Below are 25,578 nucleotides of genomic sequence, written 5' to 3' on the forward strand. Positions count from 1 at the left end.
AAGCAATTAAAGCATAAATTTGCATTGAGACCGGACGGATTAAGTGACTCCATCCGAAAAATCCAAGCTGATTCTTTCTGCAAGAGGCGTTTGTCCAGATTGCCTCTGCGACCGTATGATTTTAAAATTTCAATGCCTTGAAATTTCAAGGAGGAAGGATCCCCATTGTGTTCTGTCCAGATGTGGTCTGCTAATGGCGTAGATTCGTGGCGTTCAATGTTGCCGATGTGCCCCTGAATCCTGCGGCGGAACTGCTGTATAGTTTTGCCGATATAATTTTTTGGGCAGGGACATGTTGCCATATACACGATGTATTTAGACCTACAATTAATGAATTCTCGGCATTGGTACGTTTTATTTGTTGCGGCGCTGGTGAAAGAACTACTTTTTAAGATGAGGGGACAAACTGAACAACCCTGACAGGGAAATGTCCCACATGGTCTACTGGATTCTAACCAAGTTTTTCTCCTCTCGTCTGTATGAAGATGGCTCTTTACTAGATGATCTTTTAGATTTCTTCCTCTTCGAAATGTAATCTGAGGTGACGGTGGTATGAACTCGCTGATGTCTGGGTCCTTTTTTAGTATATCCCAGTAATGTGTTAAGATATCTCGTATTTTGGCAGAAGCCGTATCATAGGTGCCAATTACTCTAATATGTTGGTCAGAATGGCGTTCTTTAGGTGTCAGAAGAGTAGACCTAGTTTGCTGTGATGCAAATCTAAAGGCTTCCTGCACAACATTGTCTGGATAATCTCTGTCCCTGAAACGTTTCGTCAATTTTATCCCTTCTTCCTTGAATGATGTATCGTCGGAGCAATTGCGTCTAATACGCAAAAATTGGCCTTTTGGTATCCCTCTTTTTAGAGGGGTTGGATGAAAACTCTGCCAGCCAAGAAGACTGTTTGTGGCAGTCTCTTTTCGATATAGTGTAGTTGAAATCAGGCCACTATCCTTCTTTTCGATAAGTAAATCAAGGAAGGGGAGAATGGTGGTACTCGTTTCAAAGGTGAGACGAAGATTGAGGGTATTATCGTTTAATGTGTCCACAAAATTAGAAAGAGATTCCCTAGAACCATTCCAGAAAACAAGAATATCGTCAATAAACCTGAGCCACAGGACGATGTTGTCAGACCATGTGATGTTATTTAGGACAAACCTTTCCTCCCACCAGCCCAGGTACAGGTTAGCATAGGATGGGGCACATGGCGTCCCCATCGCTGTACCCCTGAGCTGGTGGAAGTACTTGGTGTCAAACATAAAGAAATTGTGGCTCAGTGTAAATTCTAGGAATCTTAAGACGCATTGGTTATGATTTAGAAAATGGGCCCCTCGTTGTTCCAGGAAGAATCTAGTTGCATTCAGACCCCCTTCATGTGGAATGGAGCTGTATAATGATTCAACGTCAAGTGATGCTAAGATAGTGTTGGGTTCGACTGAGATACCATCTAAAAGACGTAAAACATCCATTGTGTCTCTCACATACGAGCGTAAAGATGTAACATACGGTCGCAGAATTTTATCGACGTAAATACTCAGGTTCTGCGTTAAATTGTCAACACCCGACACTATCGGTCTCCCCTTGATATTTTATAGAATAAAAGCGCCCGGCGCTATATTGGCCTGCTGGGCACTTTTACCCTGCGGGAATACGCTTGTGTCATCTGATGTACTGGAATCGTCGAGTATATTGTCCAGCCGTGAAAACGGTGGTGGATATACACCTGTGTGAATAAGCCTTAATGGAGTTGCCCCACTTCTAATTGTTTTGCTGTAGGAGGCAGACAGCTCTGTACATTGCGTAGTGGCCTGTGTTGGTACTGCAGGCTGAGTCCTATTGAAGTGCATGCCTGCAATACCAACCTGGGCCACTGAGCAATGTACTGAGTAGGCTGAACTAGATGGACATGTCTATTTTTTTCAGCCTTACACACTGTTACTGTGTTAGGCCGGTCTTACATGACCAGATATGAATTGCGGATTACACGATCAGCGAATGATTCACGGTTAATCGCAGGCATTGAAAGGCATGTATTTTAGATTTTTCCTTCACACTCCGGAATACAAATTGTGGCATGCTCTGCATTACCGCAGATTCTGCGCACACAACCTTCATTGATGTCAATACAGGCGTCCGACCCGCAGCCCATACGCAATTAACATTTTGTATGGGCTGCAGGTACCTGCATCATCGCTAGGTGACGGCGCGGGAAATACAAACAAAGAAAAATAAATCCTGTACTGCGCATGACCACCTGCGTGCTTCCACGGTTATTCGCAATACAGGTAAGTGGCATACGCAGGGCCATCAGCCTGGACTCACAGCCGGAATCTGACCTGGTCGTTTGACCCTAACCTTAATATGAGTTGTCTGCTTCCTGCAACAAAATGGCTGGAAGTGGACAACCCCTTTAAGGAATTGCAGTCGAGTACATAAGAGAGCAGCAGTGAGGAAATGAAGTTGTATACAGCTACTATTCCTGGTGTTGGGAGCTGCAAATTTTTTGGCTACGTAATGAATAATCGGGTATGAACAATATGCAAATGACCAATTTGTGCCAAAACACCACAAAGAAAGGATTCTTATTTGGATTGGTAAACCGTCTCAGTCTTTTGGGTGTTTGTTCTAATTTAGGGGACTAGTATGCCTCGGGTATTCGGCATATTATTAACAGATAATCTCTGATTTTCTGCCAGATGGACATTTCAAAGACCGTTTCTGGGTGATTTGGACTTGGACTCCAGTACAGTGCCAATAAGCCAGTTACTGAAGATGTACTGGTGTGTGGGGGTGGAAGCATGTGCTGGAAGTCGTGGTGGAAGCATGGATTCACACAATGGTAAGCGCAATCTCTTTATTTATTTTTATTTTGTTTTATGTATTTTTTAATACCTCGTTAAAGAGTTTTCATGTAACAGTACACAGCAAGGCTACAATCACACAAACTTTGGGCTTACTTTCAGCATTTCCTTTTCCTGCTGTGTCATGAAACGGGAAAATAGAAATCTGGACTGTCCAATGACAGAAACTAATGGTGCCAGAAGGACCCCATCGACTATAATGAGTTTATTCGTCTTGCCTTCCGATATATTTAGGATGGGTCTGTGCCAGAGGGTCTGTATAGAACAGTGATGGCGAACCTTTTAGAGACCGAGTGCCCAAAACCCACTCATTTATCGCAAAATGCCAACACGTCAGGGGGGCACGGCTTATCGTGACGTATGATTTTTACCTCCGTCGTTGCCAAAAGGACAAGGCTGTTTCAAAATAGACCGGGTGCAGATCTTGACTCCTTTTGGATGTGGAAATGCTGTGGAATTTGCCACGGAAATTTCCACTGAGGTCATTCTGCAGCATTTCTGCCTCGTGTAAACATATCCCAGCAGTGATAGTGACCCCCCCCAGAGCGGCCCCAGTGATAATAGTGACCCCCCCCCCCAGAGCGGCCCCAGCGGTAATATTGACCCCCCCCCCAGAGCGGCCCAGCGGTAATAGTGACCCCCTTCCCCCCAGAGCGGCCCCAGCGGTAATAGTGACCCCCTTCCCCCCAGAGCGGCCCCAGCGGTAATAGTGACCCCCTTCCCCCCAGAGCGGCCCCAGCGGTAATAGTGACCCTCTTCCCCCCCAGAGCGGCCCCAGCGGTAATAGTGACCCCTTCCCCCCCAGAGCGGCCCCAGCGGTAATAGTGACCCCCCCCCCCCCAGAGGGGCCCCAGCGGTAATAGTGACCCCCCCCAACCCCCCAGAGCGGCCCCAGCGGTAATAGTGACCCCCCCCCCCAGAGCGGCCCCAGCGGTAATAGTGACCACCACCTTCCCCCCAGAGCGGCCCCAGCAGTAATAGTGACCCCCCCCCCAGAGCGTCCACAGTGGTAATAGTGACCCCCCCCACCTTCCCCCCAGAGTGGCCCCAGCGGTAATAGTGACCCCCCCACCTTCCTCCCAGAGTGTCCCCAGCGGTAATAGTGACACCCCCCCTTCCCCCAGAGCGGCCCCAGTGGTAATAGTGACACACACCCCCCCCCCCAGAGTGGCCCCAGAGGTAATAGTGACCCTCCCAGAGTGGCCCCAGCGGTAATAGTGACCCCCCCCCAGAGTGGCCCCAGCGGTAATAGTGACCCCCCCCCCCAGAGCGGCCCCAGCAGTAATGGTGACCCCCCCCCATGAGCGGCCCCAGTGGTAATAGTGACACCCCCCCCAGAGCGACCCCCTTCCCCAGAGCGGCTCCAGTAGTAGTAATGACATCCCATAGTGGCACCAGTAGTAATAGTAACACACCACAGTGGCCCCTGTAGTAATAGTAACACACCACAGTGGCCCCATTAGTAAGAGTGACACCCCACAGTGGCCCCAGTAGTAATAGCGCGCCCCCACAAGACCCATATAGTTACCCCCTTCTCGCGGAAGCATCGCTGCTCCTCTGCTCAGAGCTGCTGCTGGCAGTAATTCCAGGTGCACACTGTGACATCAGTGTGTGCTGCCGGATGCCTCCTCCCCTTGCTCTTCCGGAACCAAAGAGGAGACATCAGGGGAGGAGGATCCCAGCTGCACACTGACGTCGCAGTGTGCGCCTGGATCAGCGCCGCTAGTAGTGCAGTCGGTATTGACTAATGTAGTGAGCGGCCGACAGTGCCGCATGCCAGCAGGGAGGGCACTGTGTGCCGCCTCTGGCATGCATTCCATGGGTTCACCACCACTTGTATTGAGCCTCTGGCACAGACGTGAACATGGCATAAGAAGACTTCTCAGATAACAGTGCAGCCTTTTTAACAATACTATGGGGTCTTGCAACCTAGAAATCTCGCACAATTTTGAACCCCGTGTGAAGGCAGCCTAAAGGCCCATTTACACACACAGCTATTCTGTAGAAAAATTGAAAGATCAGTGATCGCTTTGCATAAAGTACTAATAGGCACTAATTGCTATTAGCACTTTATCAGTTTAATTTGCATGCAAACGAACTCCTGTTAGCTGTTGCAGAACTCAGCAGGAGGTCTGAGCTGTGTAATTAGCTCCATTGTTCAGCCAGGGCTGCTAAGAGAAAACAATGTAATCTCTAGCGCCCCATGGAGAATTCAGCACCATGGACCACAGACACAGCCTGCCATTCTGCTAGCAGGGCTGACAGCTGATACAATGTTATTAGCTGTAATCAGCCCTCAGCAGGCAGAACACAGTGTGCAGTCCTGCTTATCAGTTGTTATGCAGAACTATGGTGTTCAAGCAGAACTAAAAATCATTGTTCGGCAGAAAACTGAAAGATGGGCACATTTAGACACAACAATTATTGCTCAAAAGATGGCTTTTGAGCGAATTTTGAGCGATAGTCGTTGTGTCTAAATGGGCCTTAAAATTGTTTTCAAAAATAGAAGCGATAATGGTTTAATTTTGTTAATTGACAAAATACAAAGTGAATAAACAAATCAATATTTGATGTGATGATAGTTATGACTTGCTTGCTATACACCCGACTACAACCCTGTAAAATTCCTGACTTTGTGCAACTGTACCTAGAAAACTATGCTGTTTTGAAGGCAAATGGTGGTCACACCAAATATTGATTAGATTTAGATTTCTCTTTTGCTCATTCATTTTGCATTTTTATAATTAAAAAAACAATTGACGCTTCTTTTTTTAAAAGCCTTCTTACTTTGCAGCATTTACCCACATCTGCCAAAAACCTTTACACAGTACTGTAGGCACTAATAAAAGCAAAGTAAAGAAAGGAGCGAGTTCTGAGTTTTCCCTTCCAAGTGCACAGCTACAAGCCTGAGTGCCAACCACTTGAACTTTTAACCCATTTCCCTCTAAGTCATGTCCACTTGTCTAGTAAGGCATAAAAAGTGTCTAAAAGACATAATGATTCTGGCTCTGACATGTACTGCAGTTTTTTGGTGCAGATAGTCAGAATTCTGGTCCCTCTAGCTTAGTAAATCTCCCCCGTTGATTATAACGTAGCACTTTCATAGCCAGTGTGTGAAACTTCTAATCTATCTTGGTCAACTGTAAGTGGTATTCTTGTGAAGTGGAGTCATCTAGGCATGAAAGTAGCTCAGCCACTAAGCAGTAGACCATATCAACTCAAAGTAGGGCCATTGAGTCCTGAAGCAGGTGGTTTGTAAAATTTGTTTATCCTCTCTTGCATGACTCGCTACAGAGCTGTGAACTTCCCTCTCTAAATTAGTAACATCAGGACAGGAATTGCATCAAGAATTTCATGAAAACGATAATAAACATGGCAGGCAGTAGCACCGAAGCCTCAAATCACCGTCTGCAGTCTCGAGTGTCGCCTGGAGTAGTGTAAGGCAGAAGGTCACCGATCCCTGGAATAGTGGGAAAATGTTCTCATGATTGACAAATCACGTTTCAATATCTAGCCGTCTGATGTAGGAATCTAGGTTGTGGGGGTTGCCAGGAGAAAACTAGCAGAAAGCATAACGTGCACTATATCATTGGCGTGGAATGCCCGCCACTAATGCCTACTGATAAATACTAAGATGCAGCTTTGGGCACTCTTCTTCTGATTTTCTTTTTTAGATATATTTGCTTTGAAACTGTACAATTCATGCCACACATTTGTCTTGTATAAGTTGTAAATGGCCCATGCCATATCACTAAAGGGAACCTTAGTAATAGGAAGCCCTGTAGAAACTGTCCATTGCAGCATAAAGTATAGTAAAATAACACGCTCTGTGTTAATTACCTCTGAAGACTCATCTAGATCAGGGGTCCCCAACTCCAGTCCTCAGGGACCACCAACAGTTCATGTTTTCAGGATATCCTATGGTAAGAACACCTGTGGCAATGTCTGAGGCACTGACAATAATTACATCACCTGTGCAACACTGAGGAAATCCTGAAAACATGACCTGTTGGTGGTCCCTGAGGACTGGAGTTGGGGAACACTGATCTAGGTGACATGCAGTTCTGCAGACATGTATACCAGAACCCTGACAGACACCTGTTGATATCTATCGGATCTGTTAGGATATCCTACTATCTGTTAAAAAAGCGATCCTTCATAGCTGTCGTGGCGCCTGAGACTATGTGGTGGCCACTGGGCTGCACTGCAACATTATTACGACTACTTCCTAAAATACACTTCTGGGAAGGGAAAATATTAGAACAAATTAGAACACAAATAAACAGACCAATTTGAAAAACAATACAGGGAACATTAATTTTGTTGGTTACAATTCCAGGATGTTATTAAATTAACATATTTCTCCTAAGGAACATATTCTAGGGTGTCACATGCCCTTACAAAGGAAAGTTTCCCATGCCAGCCAAGTTCCACTCTTTTGTGCTGGAATAACATGTAACATTGTGACATTTCTCACTTGTTACAGATGAAGCACAGCTTAACCAATGCCGTCATCAGACACAAAATAGATACTGTTTTATGTAGTCTTTGCTCTCAAGGTATTTATTTTAAAAAATGGGGATAAATATAAAAAAATGAGCCCTCTGTGGTGGAACATTATATACAGACCATCATGCTAGCTATCGCTATATGGTCAGTAGATGTCAGGGGTATAGAGCTCTAGCCAATAGTTAGTTTCAGAAGAAGCAGCACCCTTCCACTTGATTTATACTCTGTTTTTGTCACACAGTTGGTTTAGAGAGACGTATGATGAGTTACATACTTGTCTTCATGAACCGTGTCTCAAATGAGGCTTATGTCTCCTTTTTATTGTATAGTTGCTATACAAATATCTTCTAGGCTGGTACTATTTTATCACACGCTGTTACTTAAAGGGGTTGTCCCGCTCCGAAACGTTTTTTTTTTTTATTCAATAGGCCCCCCGTTCGGCGCGAGACAAACCCGATGCATGTGTTAAAAAAAAAAACCGGATAGTACTTACCCGAATCCCGGCGCTGCGGCGACTTCTTCCTTACCTTGCTAAGATGGCCGCCGGGATCTTCACCCACGGTGGACCGCAGGTCTTCTCCCGTGGTGCACCGTGGGCTCTGTGCGTTCCATTGCCGATTCCAGCCTCCTGATTGGCTGGAATCGGCACACGTGACGGGGCGGAGCTACGAGGAGCAGCTCTCCGGCACGAGCGGCCCCATTCACCAGGGAGAAGACCGGACTGCGCAAGCGCGTCTAATCGGGCGATTAGACGCTGAAATTAGACGGCTCTATGGCGACGGGGACGCTAGCAACGGAACAGGTAAGTGAATAACTTCTGTATGGCTCATAATTAATGCACGATGTACATTACAAAGTGCATTAATATGGCCATACAGAAGTGTATACCCCCACTTGCTTTCGCGGGACAACCCCTTTAAAGGGGTTTTTCGCTTTTGACATTCCTTTTTGTTGGAATCCTCTTGTGACAATAAGCTGATCACAAGGTGCCCTTATGATTGGACTCGAAGCATTTAGTTGTAGTCTGTTTGTCATCAAGTATGACATGGCACCCCCCATTGATGTCAATTGGCTGTGTTTGATACAAAGATGGACATGCTGGGTCTTCCAGAATGGGAAACAATGTACTTTGTAGCCACTCTCAGCTTTAGTTTATAGGTGAGGGTCCTGAATGGGTATTTTTTGTAATATGTCTTGTTTAGAAAGTGTATTTTATAAACGAGACAATCCCTTTTTTAAGATACATATATTTTCTGTCCTTTTTTTTTTTTTCCAAGGAAAATCCACTAGCCATTACTATTACAGCAGGCACAGCAGATATGTCATAGGTTTCCCAGATTCTTGAATGTCTGTTTATCCAGATCTGTCAAACGGTTGTCTAGAGATGGCAGTACAGTCTGTTGGTGTTCGGCCAAAGTCGCCAGTATTCTGCAATTAATCCAATGTGCATGGCCAACTTGAGCATAGAGAGATACGAAGAAGCGAGTGTGCGTCTGCAAACCATGATAGCATATGGTTTTATTGCAAACCTGTGGCTTGCAAATTGATTCTTAAAGCGACTCTCTGATTTTGGGACAAAATTTTGTCCTGGGATCAGAGGAGGCAGTTATACCACCTGCTGTTGGTCTGCTGTGCTAATGCCCCTCTGATTGTAGGTCCTGTTTTCAGCTATCGAAGATGGCCGGCACACTCTTCATTGGTAGTATTGGACTACCTGCTGTCTGATTGGCCAGCATTGTTCACATAATCAGTGCTGGCCAAGCATAGGTCATTCCACAGTTTGCATTAGGCATAGAGAAAATTGCAGCAGCCATCTCAGTATAATTACAGACAGGATTACAATGAAAAGTAACACCTAAGACACAGAATCCCCCATTCACAACAGGTAGTGGTTACAACTCGCCTCTTCCCCCTTCCTGCACATTGACCTCTGTATAAGTCACAGAGCATACTCACAACATTCTTCCAGTTACCCATTCTGTAAAGCACATCTGTGAATGCTGTTAGCAGCTTGGCCAAAATGGCTACCCCCCATAATTGGGTACAGCAAATAGAATAAAAAAATATGCAATCAGAAAATAAAAATGTATTAGAAAAAATAATTTTCATTACTTGGTTTGAATTAGTCAAAATATAGAAAATGTATTCCCTTTATCTTTGTATCTGCACAAAACTGCTGTGGCTGCTATAGTTGTCTGTACCCCTACAGAGGCGATGTGTCATTAGCAACTGCTTTAGATAACTATTTACATATGTTGTATTATAGAGCAGGGGCCCCCAACTCCAGTCCTCAGGGACCACCAACTGGTCATATTTTCAGGATATCCTATGGTAAGAACACCTGTGGCAATGTCTGAGGCGCTGATCATAATTACATCACCTGTGCAACACTGAGGAAATCCTAAAAACCTGACCTGTTGGCGGTCCCTGGGGACTGGAGTTGAGGAACACTGTTATAGAGGACCTTTTAATCCCTCTAAACTCCCCCCCCCCCTCCAAACACTTTAAAGGAGTTCTGTCGTTAAAAGAAGAAAAAAATTCTGTACTTGCCTATTAGTCCCCAGGCAGCCTTGTTACCAGATCTTCTCTCTGCTGATCTTCTCCTCGTTCATTCAGTGCCCCGGGTCATCTCACCGCAACCTAGCTGGATCCTTTTCTTCCTGTTATGCAGCATACGTTGCCGGCAGTCTCCTTCCTACAGGGCAATGTACGCTACGTCACTAGTAATATAGCATTCACTGCCTAGCAGGGAATGCCAATCCTCGGCAGCCTACTTTAGTGCACATGCGCTGGGTCTTGCCACTAGTGTATGTATAGCGGCGGGACCAGCTGCATATGCACTAAAGCAGGCTGCTGAGGATCGGCATTCCCTGCTAGGCAGTGAACGCTACGTCACTAGTGACGTAGTATACAATAACCTGCAGGAAGGAGAATACCGGCAATGTACGCTTCGTCACTGGAAGAAGAGATTCCGTCCAGCTTTGCCGTGAGGTGACCTGGAGGAGCCAGGAGAAGATCGATGAGGTAAAGATCCTAGTAAGAAGTCTGCCTTGGGAGGAATAGGTAAGTATAGAAATTTTTTTTTTTTTTATGACAGAACCCCTTTAAGTAAGTCCTTTCATCTCAGATCGTAATGTTTTGTTGGGGTCATGCTCAAGGGTGCCAGTATATTTTCCAGCCCAAAAAGTGGGTTTTAAATAGACATTATTGCATATGTGATAAGAGCACCAAAACAAAATAACACGTTTTTGACAACTGACTCTGGTATACACAGAAAACTAGGTCAATGAAATGTTCACAGACGGAACATGATGCAGAATACAAACATCTATTTATTGCGTTGTCTCTCAATTATTGACCTATCCATAAGTGGCATAGTGCTGGCCGGCATGAGGGGCATTGTGCTGGAAACAGAAAGATGTTTTGGCTCGCCAAGCATTTATAGTTCATGCCAACGATAAAAAGAAATGAGATATTAATTATTAAGCCCTGGATTTCGCTGTCTGCTTCATGGAGGTGGTGGTTGTTTACAAATGAACTTGTTCCTGTTAGTAGAAGTTACTTCCTAGACACAGGTTATTGATCGGTCTATAAGACAGTCTGACAAGGAAGCCATCATTACTTTAGTATTCAAGTTTTCTTTTACCAAATTTTCTCTCCCCCCCCCCCCCCCAAATTGTTTTCCTCTAAGAAAAATAGCTTATATTATTTAATGTATTATAATAGTGAAAGAATAATAAAATCAGGTACTTGGACACAGCAGACCTTTTTATAATGGCATGTATGGATGTGCCATCCTGGAGGAGCAGGACTACCTGTACAACCTGATTGGGCTGAAGGCACCACCTCATGCTATCAGTAGTGAGAAGGACCCTAGCAAAACTAGAGAAGAATTAGGAAAGTTAAAGGGGTTTTCTAGGCAGCACTCATAGTTAAAGCTGAGATACATCGGGGTTGGAGTTGAAGATGCCGCTCCGACCCTGTGAAGTGGTGCTCGTTGTTGTAGGTTCATTGAAATCAATGGCCTGTACTAAAATGGGTAAAAGTAATAGTCTAAGATACTAGAGTAGAAGTCAAATGTTGATTTCTGGTCTTAGCATTGGCTATGGTCTTGCTCTGTTAAAATGACCAGTTCCATAGCCACATTTTCTCATTTTGTGATCTATTACTAGAGATTCCTTATCATAACTAACCATGCAGGAACAAACGACAGGCCCTGGTGAATTCTTTATATGGCATGGAGAAGAGTATTGCCACTAGGTTTCATATAGAGTGCAGTAGTAACCCATCCTGATCTAGTATCTCCAGGTAGGAAAGCACCTTGAAACGGAGTATCTGAGCCATGTAATTCCACTATGAAGATTTAGATCATTATCATGCAGAAACTCAGTAAAGGACAAAAAGGTATTGGAGGAAATACCTGTATCTCGCTAAATAAGGAAGAGGTGACCAAATAACGAGCATATCAAAAATTATTATCGATATAAGGATTGATGAGTGTATTGATCTAGATGACTCTCTTCCCAACAAGCCATATAGAGATTGACTAGTGATGGTGAAAAAGGAGCCCCCATTGGCAGCCAACGACCTGGATATAATTCTCATTAAAGGAGTTTTGTCTAAAAAAAAAAAATCTATACTCACCTATTTCTTCCCTGTCGGTCTCCTTACCACATTTTCTCCCAGCTGAGCTTCTGCAGTGCCCCGGGGTCAGCTCACCGTATGCTGGCCAGCTTGTTATGAAGTTAGCATTCCTCACATTCCTTCCGGCCGGGTCAGTGAAGGTCGTGTCCCTGTGCTGTAGCGTTCACTGCCTAGGAAGGAATTCTAATTTATTTCAGAGAAAGTGTAAATGAGCAATCGATGAAGTAGATCGGCACTCCACCTGCTGGCCTGTGAGCTGTCATGTAACTTACTTTGGCTGGCAGGAAGAAGACTGCCAGCCAGTGTACATAACCTCACATGAAGCAGAAGATCCAGCCAGCTGGAGGTGAGATGACCTTCTCCCCACCCCCTGGACTGCAGGAGACAGGAGAAGATCGGTGAGGTGAAGATCTGGTAAGTATAGAATTTTTTTTAAATTTTTTATGACAGAACCCCGTTAAAGAAAAAAAAAATTTAGTTAAAAGAAATTCAAAAATTCCTTCATATTATTCGAGAAATCTTTATATTTGTCACAATGGAATAGAGAAATCTAATGAAACAATATGATTTGTCATCCAGTGACAATCAGAAGTCTAAGTCCGTCTAAGTCCATGGTATCAATTGTTTTAACAAGTTAAATGGTATCTTTAATAAATCCTGTATTGCAATGAACAAGGGGTTGTAAAACATTGTCCAGCCATAAAGAACTCTTCTCATAATGGATCCAGTTCCAGCAACAATCGGTCTGAAAGATGGAGGAAAGACCTGTTTGTTTGTTTTTGATGGAGCATGGAAGACTGGACAGACAGGATGTTTGATCATAAGGAACTCTGTTTTGAATCAATTTTGCCTAAGGTAACTCCTTCTTGTAAAACATGATTTAAAGAGGATTTTCTATATATTATGATCATTAAGCATGTTCATGACTTCTCTTTCATATATATCCAGTGGGACAACTGAACTACCTTTTTCTGACGAGTGGATTATTATACGGTATTAGGGTTTTGGCGAAATGCAGAGAGTGCCAGGTTAGATAATGAAGCTGCAAAGGATTGGTGCAAAGACACCAGTTCCCTCTCGACCATTGTCTGAAAGGCATCCATGGCCAGAACCCTTAAAGGGGTTGTCTCGCGGCAGCAAGTGGGGTTATACACTTCTGTATGGCCATATTAATGCACTTTGTAATGTACATCGTGCATTAAATATGAGCCATACAGAAGTTATTCACTTACCTGCTCCGTTGCTGGCGTCCCCGTCTCCATGGATCCGTCTAATTTCGCTGTCTTCTTGCTTTTTTAGACACGCTTGCGCTGTGCGGTCTTCTCCCCTTCTGCTCGGTCCAGGCACGAGCGGCGTTCTGGCCCCGCCCCCTTCTACACGTTATCGCGTAGCTCCGCCCCATCACGTGTGCCGATTCCAGCCAATCAGGAGGCTGGAATCGGCAATGGACCGCACAGAGCCCGCGGTGCATCGTGGGTGAAGATCCCGGCGGCCATCTTGGTGAAGGAAGAAGAAGGAAGAAGGAAGACGTCGCAGAGCGGGGATTCGGGTAAGTAATATGTTGTTTTGGTTTTTTTTTAACACCTCCTTTGTGGTTGTCCTGCGCCGAACGGGGGGCCTATGGAAAAAAAACAAACCGTTTCGGCGTGAGACAACCCCTTTAATTTAATGAGGTACAATGATGTATTAGATATCTTAATTTTAGTTAACATAGTAAGTGGGACAGATATCTCATTTTCAGTCTGCAGTTCCACTAAGGATGTCGCATTTATTTGATCTTGAAAGGTCATATTTAAATGGATAGAAGAAATAGATTGTGAAGTTTGTGAATGTTCTTCAATTGAAGATTCATTGAGGATGATACAAAAGAAAAAACACACATGAATAGTCTCAGAATGCTTTACTGTTGGTATGACACAAGAATTGTGGTAGTGCTCACATTTTCTTCGCTGGGCAGTCATTCTTCCAGATGTCCCAAACAGTCTGAAGGGTCTTCATCAGAGAAAATAACTTGACCCAAGGTTGTGGGCTCACGATTTTGCCTAAGAGCACTGCTATAAATAAAGAATGGTATCTAAACCTCCTCCAAGATTAACTTCTTGTAACGATCTAGGAGCAATTTGGTGATGAACAATGCTTTTTCCAGCATTATGGAACACCATGTCACAAGGCAAGTGTGATAACAAGTGGCTCGGTGAACAAAACATTGACATTTTGGATCCATGGCCAAGAATTTCCCCAGAGCTCAATCCCACTGAGAACCTGTGGTCAGTCCTCAAAAGGCAGGTGGAAAAGCAAAAGCAGAAATTGTGATAAACTCCCAAGCATTGATTAGGCAAGAATGGGTTGCAATCAGTCAGCATTTGGACCAGAAGAATCCAGCATGCCAAGGTGAATTGCAGAAGTCTTGAAAAATAAGGGCCAACACTATAAATACTGAGTCTTTGCCTAAGCTTCATGTATTTGTCAAAAAAAAGTTTAAAAACTTAAGAAATGCTTATAATTATACTTCAGTATACCATAGAAAAATCTGACAAAAAGATCTAAAAACTTTAAGCAGCAAACTTTGTGGAAACCAAAATTTGTATTAGTCTCTAAATTTTTGCCCTTGACTTGTACTCTTCTTGATTTGACCATACACACTGGGCTAGGCTGGGAATGCACGTTTCCTCAATGGGAGAAGGTAATGTAGTGCTGCCTTATCCCTGTGGCAGTGGGTTTGTGCTTGTTGGGAACCAAGGATCAGGCAAGTTGAAATCCAACATTTCCAATGCCTGGGTTTTGTAGCTTCCATATACCTGATAGATCATCTGCGGATCCCATCAAATGGGTCTGTTCGGGAGACCTTTCTCTAATGTGTATGGGCACTGTAATTAAAGTAGGGGCCTGAGAGGAAACCTCACAAGGGAACTCAACCCATGAATCCAGCAGCTGTTATGGAACGTGGGCTCCCAGTCTGAGTTTGGATAACAGGTCCTTGATCTAGGCAATGGAGATGAGAAACAAAAGCTATTAATGTGCATAGAGCTCAGTTTGTTACATTGGTTGATGGGAGATATTTTGGGGGAATTCTGTTTTAAGAAAATGTGACAGCAGTTTTTGATATTTCCTAACATAACAAGGAAATTCCTCCTATTTATGCAAACTTTTCCGCTCACTTGACTGCATAACGCAATGACAAGGTGTCTTTGTAATGCCATTGTCTTCCTCTTTTCATGCTCTTTCAAGAATCAAGAAGAGAGCTGCTGTCACTCTGTACCCAAAGGGTAATTAAAATATTTAAAAAATATTCTATCTACTGTATCATATACACACATGTATAATATATGTGTGTGTATATGATAGAATATTTTTATTACCCATTGTCTGAGTGACAGGAACTCTCTTCTTGATTCTTGTGAGAGCATGAAAAGAGGAAGACAGTGGCATTACAAAGACACCTTGTCATTGCGCTATGCTGTCAAGTGAGCAGAAAAGTATGCATGTGTAATCTATAGAATATATTTAAAATTATGGTGAGGCAAAAGTTTGGACACACCCTTTTAACTAGTACAATCATGAAAAAAATTGCCTTCGAATGTGTGAAAGTATTTATTGGGAGGGAGAGTGCATTTTGTGATGGAGGAGATGTTTTCAGTGGCCATTTTGAACTCGAGCCATATTGAATTCAGCTTAGCGTTTTCAAAAGAGAAACGGGTCATGTGGTATATCAGTCTTTGGCTAGGATTTTTTTAGAAAAACAACTCTGTTTTGCAATCTTTACTTGTTTAGGAGTTAGGTGAGCGTGAAGCTTCACAAAGTGCTTTACATGACATGTTCGATGTATCCAACATTCTGCCGGATGAACATGGTTCATAGTTTAATCCAGTCTTCGGGAACAACCAGAAGAACTGCATATAATATTTCTTCCCATACTGTAGAATTCACCGTTCAGGGGAACCATATTGCGTATAGTTTTTCAGCATACACAAGGGACTTTAAATGGCCCTGGAGATAAAAGTCCAAAGGTGGCTGTTCTACCACACGTCTACACCTAATCCAGTGCCCAGGGAGTTGCACATCCCGCCATCTGCGTACAGCCACAGCAAAGTGCAGAGGTGCACTATCCTGTTGAGAGTACCATGGGAATTTGCTGTTCTCATTAAGCACAGATGGTAGCCAAGATTGATATATCACAGAACCCCCTTCGCATTTTAAAAACCTGAGCTGTATTCAATATGGCGGAGTTCAAAACTCCCACCAAAGACTTCTGGTCCACCAAAAAATACAGCTTCCCTCCCAATTAATACTTTTCCACAATGGAAGTCACTTTTCTCATAATTACACCATTTCTATGGGTGTCTCCAGACTTTTTCCGCACAGTGCATATAGATAAGTCATGACGTTTTTGTACACAATATTTAACCCCTTCCCAACCACATATCGTAAATATACATCCTGCAGTTGCGAATCCTGTATGGAATGGACTTGGAAGCTAAGTCCACTGCATACCCAGCGGCTATGAGCTGTTTCTGATCGCTGACAATGGCTCCATTAACTATTTATATGCCGCTACCAAAGCTGACTAAACATCTATAAGTAGCCAACTGGAGGGGAGTGGCCCCCTCTAGTGCCCAAACATCCCAACACAATTGTTAGTTTCCTAGGAGTTGGCATAGCAACCTGGGGTCTAGTGGAGGCTCCCAGGGTTGCCATGTATGGATGCTTATTGAACCCTTTAGGGCTTAGTGCAATATTTTAATAGTTACATACACTGTGATACAAAATATAGATATAGTTTTCAGTTGCTGGTTTTGGACTTGTAATCACCTGATCATTTGTGTTTAGTACTTTTTACTGTTGCCTCCTATTTATCCTGCCCAATGAACATTGTAAAAATAAAAAAAGTATAGATCGCAAGTATCCTGTTTTGTTTTTTTTTTTCTTTTTGTTACCCTGTCTGGGGAAAAAAAAGGAATACAAATTGATAAAAAAAACTATATTTCACCATGCCAAAAACAAGCTCACACAGCCCAATCAGCAATAAAATGTTATGAGTCTCAGAATATAACGACAGAAAGCAATTTTTTAACATTTGTTTTTAAAAGTTAAAAAAAAAATATAAATTTGGTATTCGATGTAATTGTACTGACTATCAAGATAAAGTGCACAACATGATTACTGCTGGATGAATGCTGTAAAAACGACACCCCCAAAAATGTACATAACAATTATACCATTAAACATACAACTCGGCTCCCAAAAACAAGACCTCAGACAGCTAAGGCCAAATGCCCACGGCTGGCTCGGATTCAGCATGCAGGATCCCGTAGCAGAGTCTGACCCGGTGCCTGGCCGGTGACCCATGTGGACCCCTGCATACCTGTCTGCATGGTTCTTCATCTGTAAATGCGGTTGTTCCGTCTGGGCCAGCCGGCACTTGTGCAGTACAGATGACGCTGCGCCGTCGCTACGCGATGACGCGGACTCTGCGTCTCGTCCGCAGTGACAGCTGCAAATCAGGCGGCTTCCTTTGACTTCAATGAAAGCCGTCCGCGCAGAAATCACGCTGAAATAGGACATGCTGATATCTTCCCTCCGCGATTGATTTCCACTCCTGGACATGGAAAAGTGTGTTTTGCATAGCATGTCTATGGGCAGTATTTGCTGCGGAATTCGAAGGCAGGCGCCCGCTCCGGATTCCATAATGCAAATCCAGCTGTCTGCATTGGGCCTTAGTTGACTGGAAAATAGAAAAGATATGGCTCTTGGTGGCAGAAAGAAAAAAACTGAATAATCTTTGATCTAAGGGCGCCCACCCACTGGCGTTTTTTTTACCTGCGTTTGCGTTTTGCGTTTTGCGTTTTTCCTGCACAGGCATAGAGATAACATGTGTTCCTGTCCACTGGCGTTTTGCGTTGCGTTGCGTTTTTAACATAGGAACTGTCAGTTGCATATGTGTCCTTATTTTTCTCCTAATGCACCCATGAAAGTCAATGGAAAAGCCGCGAAAACGCGGCAAACAACGCCGCGAAAATCGCAAACGCCAGTGGGTGGGCGCCCTTAAAGCGGTCAATTGCATATTGACAAGAATATGGTCCAGGAGATGCAAACATCTCACCAACACAGACACTTGATGAGACGTTTGCTGCCTTGGCACCACCTAAGCTTCGGCAGTAACTAAGGTGGGTGCACTTTTCTGGTGAGATATATGGTGTAACAGTGCTGCTTCTACACACAAGACATATTTCAGGGGTTTTCAGATACTTGTTTCAGTGTAGTGAATTTTGTAATTTTGTGTGGGAGAAATTTTGGAAAATTGTGAAAATATATTATATATATTTTTTTTTTTTTTGCAAGTTTTCCAATGGTGATTGATTGAAGGATGACATGAACATCCTCAGACTTCTCTAGCTCAGTCCAATTGTATGAATGCACGGACTTGACTTGGGTGCTTTCTGGACATGTGAAAGATTAAAGAAATAAGACTACCACTTTTTGCAACTTTTTGTTCCTGTATTTTGAGAAAATAATGCAATTCTGTAGAATACGAAATGGAACAAATCAAGGTAGATTTTTGGTCTTCCTCTGGTCATAGATATTTGTCAGTCGATTCAGTCCACCATGTCATTTATACGGAGTCTATCAGCCTCTTGCTTGACATTGATGAAATGAATTGTACAAGTGTCTGAGAGCTGTTCTTCTCCCCCCTCTACTACGTTGGGGTGAATCGACCCTTTTCAATCAAAATACCTGGAATGGGCCATTGAATTTCGTTCGACAAATGTTGACACGGGAGAAGCCCAGCAGCACTATCCTTACATCCCATCTTGCTGAAACCTCTTTGAAGAGTCGGAAGCTTATGTTACAGTTCTCTAATGGGACAGGGAATTGAAAATTGCCAGGAAGGTTTCAGACGAAGCTGTCTCCCCCTCCCTCTCTCCCTGCTATCTCCGCCTGTCGGAGGTGAGCGAGCATCCGCACAAGGTCCTTGTATCCAGAGATGCTTTCACTGCAGAGAAGTCATTTACATCCATACTGAGAATATGACAGCAGCTTGTGCTTTTGTGAAAGATGTTTTTCTTCATGTAGTCGGATCCACTCAACCAGCTGATGCTTCCAAAAGATGAAAAGGTCCGTTGTCTTCCTCCGTTTTGCTCCTACCTGTATTACACGGTATTATCACATGTGCATGTTGTGTAAGTAGCAGAGGATTTCTGCATGAACGCTGTGTAATTGCACTCAGTTGCTTCCCATGTGTTGCTCTGGAGAAAGCAGAGTTGTCCTGAATTCACTCAGCATTATCTTCCGCATATGGTGCGAATGACTTATTTTGTGCTGAAGGTCGAAGGTAGAGGCATTGGGTCATCCATAAAAGTTGTTGCTGTTTAAATGCAGCTCTGGAGGTGCTATAGGAAATGACTTATTATGTTCGTGATGTATAGTGGGTGAGTACTATGCTTTCTGTGTCCTGTATTTTTGTTGTAACCGCTTAGTACACAAATCCATTGAGGTGGTCCGGAGAAATGTTAGCCTTTTATCTGCTGTTTGGCTACTATTTGCTGTGTGTCTATGGGACTAAGATTGCATGCACAGAGGCGTATGGAGTCCCTGCGGCTCTTTACTGTAGAGAAGTATCACTTGGTGTGCCACCGTATGGTGACTCCATAACAGTAAGGCCCCATGGAGGTCTGGGGCTTCCAGATTACTGCTTCGTACATCTTGAAGAGGAACTGTAATACACACGTGTGCATTAACCCTTTCCAATCCAATTTGTATCCTGATTTTCCTAGAGGGCTTACTCTTTTTCTGCCGTTATACAACGGCGCAATATGCTGGCTAAAGCCAGTACTGCATGAGGTGACACGTTGAATAGGCTTGGACAGCAGAGAGGCTGGCAACATACAGTAAGAGAACCCTGATGGACGTCGTCCAACATCAGAGCTGTACAGCCTTAAATCATAATGTCTTTAGACGTCAGACAGTGGATTGGAAAGGGTTAAGCCTTTTAGTGATTTGCATCTCTTTCAATACTTCTTTTTTTTTCTCCACTTATGAAGATTTTCAGTACCAATTTAAAGGAGGCTAGACCATCATAGCAACTGATTTCCTATCCACATCAATGGACTTGGCTGTCTCTGGTAGTCTCGTAGAGATGAATGGCGCACACATGTCCATTGCTGTACTCATGATCATGATTGTCCCAGTGGTTGGACCTCCACCAATTGGACATTTATCCCAATCCTGTGAATATAGGAGAGGTTGCTGTAGTGGTTCAACCCCTTTAAGGCATTGTTTACACAGAATCAACCATAGGTAACATTATTATTAGAGATGAGCAAACGTACTCGGTAAGGCCGATTTCGCAATCGAGCACCGCGATTTTCGAGTACTTCACTGCTCGTGTGAAAAGTACTCGGGGGCGCTGTGGGGCGGGGCGTGGTGGAGCGGGGGGGTAGCGGCGCGGAACAGGTGGGAGCTCTCTCTCTCTCCCTCTCCCCCCCCCCCCCCACTCCCCTCTGCAAGCCCCCGCTCACCCACAGCGCCCCCGAGTACTTTTCACCCGAGTAGTGAAGTACTCGAAAATCGCGGTGCTCGATTGCGAAATCGGCCTTATCGAGTACGTTTGCTCATCTCTAATTATTATATATCCCTTTAATTTTGAGTGCATCCTTATCTGTCCTGAGATTTCCAGTGGGGAGAGAGTCGGGAGGCCATCATATGCTTTAGGGCTCCTTAACACGACAATGTTGTTATAGCATGTTCCGTCTTGGCGCGCATACATGCCAAGATGCTGCTGGCAGCCGATTGCAATGCAGTAAGCACGCAATGTCATTGCGTACTTGTTGCACGCTGCTTGTGGGCGGCAAGCAGCGAATTACTTTCTTGTGCAGCCAGCTTTGGCCGAATGACCGGCGCTATCGAAATCGGTGGATTTGGCTGGTATACACCTAATGTGTTTGAGAAATTAATTGTAAGAATTGCTGAATTTTAGTTTTTTTTCTCTTCTTCTCTTTTTTTTGTCTTTGCGAAAAATATTGCAGCTTTTCAGTTCTTGAGTGTCAGAGTTAAGAATAAATTTGTCCTTCAGAACTGGGAGAAGAGGCTCAGAAACTGCCATGCTATTGATATAAACCTCAGGAGTCCTCTCAGATGTCTTGGTGACTTGAAATTTGCTGAATAATTAACAAGCAGCAATAGTCAGAATGCGTCTGCATTATGTAAGCCTGAGAACCAGAAGAAAGCTTCTGTTTCCCTACAGCGACCCTTCCAGAACTAGAAGCACTGGGACCCGTTGGATTTCAGGGGTTTCTGGCTTTGATGTTGATGACCCATCCTTAGGCTAGGACATCAATATCAGATTGATAGGGCTGTGGCACTCTGGCTTCAGATGTACCGTCCTTTCTGTAAGAAATCCCTTATTTTTTTATCATTTTATGTTTTGTCACGATTTCCCAGTTGTCCTCCCCCTCCTTGTAAGATAAGAGGACACAATGTGATTTCTAAGTCTTGTCTCCTACTAGCTACAGTCAAAAGCTTCTATATTTATCTTGTATAATGAGTACTAAGAAAAACCCCATCTGTCAGGATTTTTGCTTTCTCCAACAGTCGTTGACATCCCCATGCCTTATGTGTACTGCCTGCATAACAGAACTGAAAGTGGATCTCCAGACATAGGAAAAGCTTGATGCTTCCTGGCAAATCTGTTCCAGACTATCCTTATATCATGTCATGTTATTTGCTGCCTTTTCATGTGCAGACAAATCTTTGGGCCTCCTTAGGTACCAGCCGAGACTGGAATCTCTACACCTTTATAGCTATAGCATTGACTTTGATCAGAAACTGAATGTGTTTTCCCCAAAGTCTTCCTTACGCCAATGCTGCCATTTCCGAGTTCAGCAGCTTTTGCCAGAGAACTATTTTACATCTGTCATCTGATTGCTACTGGCAACCACTTATTTTTTTGTTGGCAGTAGTGACGTATAAATCGTCTTGCTTATAAAAACTAGTATCGACAAAAGTAGATATATTGCCCATATATCGACCAGACATAAGCACGATGGTATATGTATTCCACAGGTAGCAGAGAAGCAGTGATATGATGCTTGCTGTGGTCTACACCGTTTTTCTTTTGTTCAAGACCAATGAAGAAAAAAATGTTCCATTCTAAATCTTAAAGAACATCAGTCAAGTCTTCCCGAACACCCCATCTGAGGGCAGCATAGGTTGAGGTGGCGGATTCTGAGTTTGGGATGTAAAATAGTTCTTTTTATGATTTTAAATTTTGCATTTTTAGTTAAAAAGCTTTTTAATTGCTGTCAAGAGTCCTTGAGAAAGCTGGCTTCTCTCCACCCACACAAGAGATTGACCCACGTGACTTATCGTTGAGTCTGGCCAGCCGGTTCAAAAGCTTTTTACCTAAAAATACCGAAGTAGATCATAAAAGACTAAGTTCAACATTTACCCCTCTCTCCGATGCTACTGTAGCATACTAGAAGCATACATAATAGAAGCATACTGTAGCATAGAAGAACCGACAGACACGGTTTGATCTTATTGAGCTATCTGTGAACACATGTTATGCAGTTGCCTTCTTTTATTGAAATCTTTCCATTTGCTAGTGGGATCTGTCAGGTAATAGAACAGAGGCAGGAACATTGCATTTACTGTAGGGACCCAGCTATCCAGTTAGCAGACTGTTTTACCGTGGCCGAACAATTCACAGGGCAATCACAGAGAATTTGACTTACCGACCACTGTAATGTGTAAGCAGGTTAACCCCTTTCTAAAACTTGTGGAAGAAGTTCCTCCATCTATATCATGGCACTGCAGTTTGAAGCTTTTTAACAGGGATACCTTAATAGTCACAGACAACTGTTCAATACAGAAAGGTATGATCTACTACTGTTTTTCTCTGAAAGTAATACCTACCCTAGTTTTTTGGGGAGGCTTGAAATATAAGCCCTCCCTCGAAAATAAGCCCTAGCTAAAGTACATGAGAAAAAACCCCATCAATACTCATCTGGCCCGCGGCGTCTGAGTCTCTCGCAATGGTCCCCGGCGCTGCGGCAAGCTGTCGTATCCTCTATGCTGAGAAATCCTTTTCTTTCTGGTGACGGAGCTTTGAATACCCCACCTCCAGCAAAGCAAGTGCTGTGATTGTATCGAGCACCAGCCAATCAGAGCCGGCGCTTGATCATTCACAGCCATTCATTGAATGACATCACTGAATGGCTGCGATTGGCTCATTGAGCATCGGCTGTGATTGGCTGGTGCTCGATCCAATCACTGTGCTCGCTTTGCTGGAGGCAGGATATTCAAAGCCCTGTCACCAGAAAGAGGAGGATATATCAGCGGGGAGGACACTGCAGACTTCCGCATCGCTGCCAGAGGCCAGCACTGTGAGGCAGGTGAGTAGAAGCTCCCCACCCCCACAAAAATAAGACACTGTGCCTCTCTTGGGGCAAAAATGAATATGACAGTGTCTTATTTTTGGGGAAGCACGGTATCTTTATGCATAATACACTACTAGAAATTGAACGCATTACACCCTTGGTGGAATTTCATGAAACATGCTAGATATGACCAGTCATACCCACAATAAATTGTAGCAAATTGGAACAGTTTTTGCACAGTTTGTAGTGGGAGGCCATGTGACATGCAACTACTTATAGCGTCCCAGACATGCTCCATTGGAGATGAATCTAGGGGTAATTCAGGGTTGTGACACCTTGCAAGGTGTGTCTTGTGATGGGTTCAGTACGTGGATGGCATTATTCTGTTGGAAGACCCACCATCTAAAATGGTATGAAAACAGAGTTCCACTCTGTCCACATGCTGACTGCAACAACCACCAACCCAGTCCTGTCATAAGGGATTGCCCCCAAAATGCTGACTCCAGGGGTTGGACCTGTGTGGCACTCTTAAAACATCATGATGGACCCATTCTCCAAAACACAGACAGATACGTTGACGATTATCACTTTGCACCAAACAAAATTGTGACTTGTCACTAAACACAGCTTTTCTCCATTCATATGTCCAGTTGTGTCTAGCAGTACACTAGGTGAGTCGCTGGCAGTGAAATCAGGTTAATGGGAAAACACTGCATGTGGGTCCGAGTATGCAACCTATCCTCAAGCAATCAGTTTGAAATTGTCTGTGGTTACTTGGACTCCATCCATGGCTCGGATTTGCCCTGTAGTTGTCCATCTATCAGTAACTGCCATCATGTGCCGTTGACCTTCTGCATGGACCTGTGCACTTTCAATTCCCACCAGTGTAAAAGGAAGGGGATTGTCTGGGATTGAAAAACAAAATTGGCTAATGTCAATAGATGTGCTTAAAGGGGTTTTCCAGGCAACGTCCAGATTGGGGTTTGAACAGAAGCCACTGCTCTGACTCCTGTGTAGTGCCTGGCACTCGTAATTGTAGGTGCAGCGCTAATTGATGTCAATGGGTGTATCCTGGCACTGACATTGAGCGTTGCCTGGAAAACCCCTTTAAATTTGAAAAAGAAAAAACAGCCTTTACTTGTTGAAATCCCCTACCGCTGTGATGATCCCTACTGGTCTTTGTTTACTCTGCAGCATCAGTGATGTGCCGTATATTCACGTGACCTCTACCGCCAGTCTGGCCTTTGGTGGTCTCATGCCATGCATGCAAGAATCAACGCTACTGTCTATGATCGACTGCAGCAGGCATGTTGGATGTATGCATGTTATTGCTGCAGTAAACCAAGACCTGCGGGAACCACTGGAACAATAGTGTTGGAGTGGCAAGTGACTTAGGCCCCCTGTGCATGGGCAATTCTTCATTGCAGTGATAGTCTGCAGGCGGGTAATGCATGAAGCGCTTTCCATAGGATAACTGTGGAAAGCGCAGCCTGATGTACACAAACCCATTGCGTTTCTCCGCTCGCGTATAAAAATCTGCAATATGCGATTTTCTGCGATGAACTTATTATAATGATAGGTTCATCATGGAAAATCGCAGTGACTTTAAAGGGGGTTGTCCCGCGCCGAAACGTTTTTTTTTTTTTTTCCAACCCCCCCCCCCCCCCCCCTCTGTTCGGCGCGAGACAACCCCGATGCAGGGACTTAAAAAAAAAAAACGCACAGCGCTTACCTGAATCCCCGCGCTTCGGTGACTTCTTACTTACCGGTTGAAGATGGCCGCTGGGATCTTCTCCCTCGGTGGACCGCAAGGCTTCTGTGCGGTCCATTGCCGATTCCAGCCTCCTGATTGGCTGGAATCGGCACGGGACGGAGCTACACATAGCCGGCATCCTGCACGAGCGGCCCCATTGAGAAAAGAAGAAGACCCGGACTGCGCAAGCGTGTCTAATTTGGCCATTAGACGCCGAAAATTAGGCGGCTCCATGGAAACGAGGACGCCAGCAACAGAGCAGGTAAGTGAAAAACTTCTTATAACTTCTGTATGGCTCATAATTAATGCACAATGTACATTACAAAGTGCATTAATATGGCCATACAGAAGTGTATAGACCCACTTGCTGCCGCGGGACAACCATGTTCTCCCACAGAAATTCACTTGCGTTAGAACACAACGCCCGTGGACAGGC

The 25,578-nt window shown here is 44.1% G+C and overlaps 1 protein-coding gene across 5 annotated transcripts in view; it reads left to right on the forward strand.

Annotated features, from left to right (window-relative positions):
- LRRK1 (leucine rich repeat kinase 1) overlaps positions 1 to 25,578 on the forward strand; it is a 129,138-nt gene that overhangs the window by 12,380 nt on the left and 91,180 nt on the right. For all 5 annotated transcript variants that reach the window (XM_066592869.1, XM_066592873.1, XM_066592872.1 and 2 more), the window contains exon 2: positions 2,697 to 2,839. In XM_066592869.1, coding sequence (XP_066448966.1) covers positions 2,773 to 2,839 — 67 coding nt within the window. In that variant the 5' untranslated portion in view covers positions 2,697 to 2,772. The remainder of the gene's footprint in view (positions 1 to 2,696; positions 2,840 to 25,578) is intronic.

Source organism: Eleutherodactylus coqui, chromosome 2 (genome assembly GCF_035609145.1).
Source record: "Eleutherodactylus coqui strain aEleCoq1 chromosome 2, aEleCoq1.hap1, whole genome shotgun sequence".
In the NCBI taxonomy this organism is placed as follows: domain Eukaryota; kingdom Metazoa; phylum Chordata; class Amphibia; order Anura; family Eleutherodactylidae; genus Eleutherodactylus; species Eleutherodactylus coqui.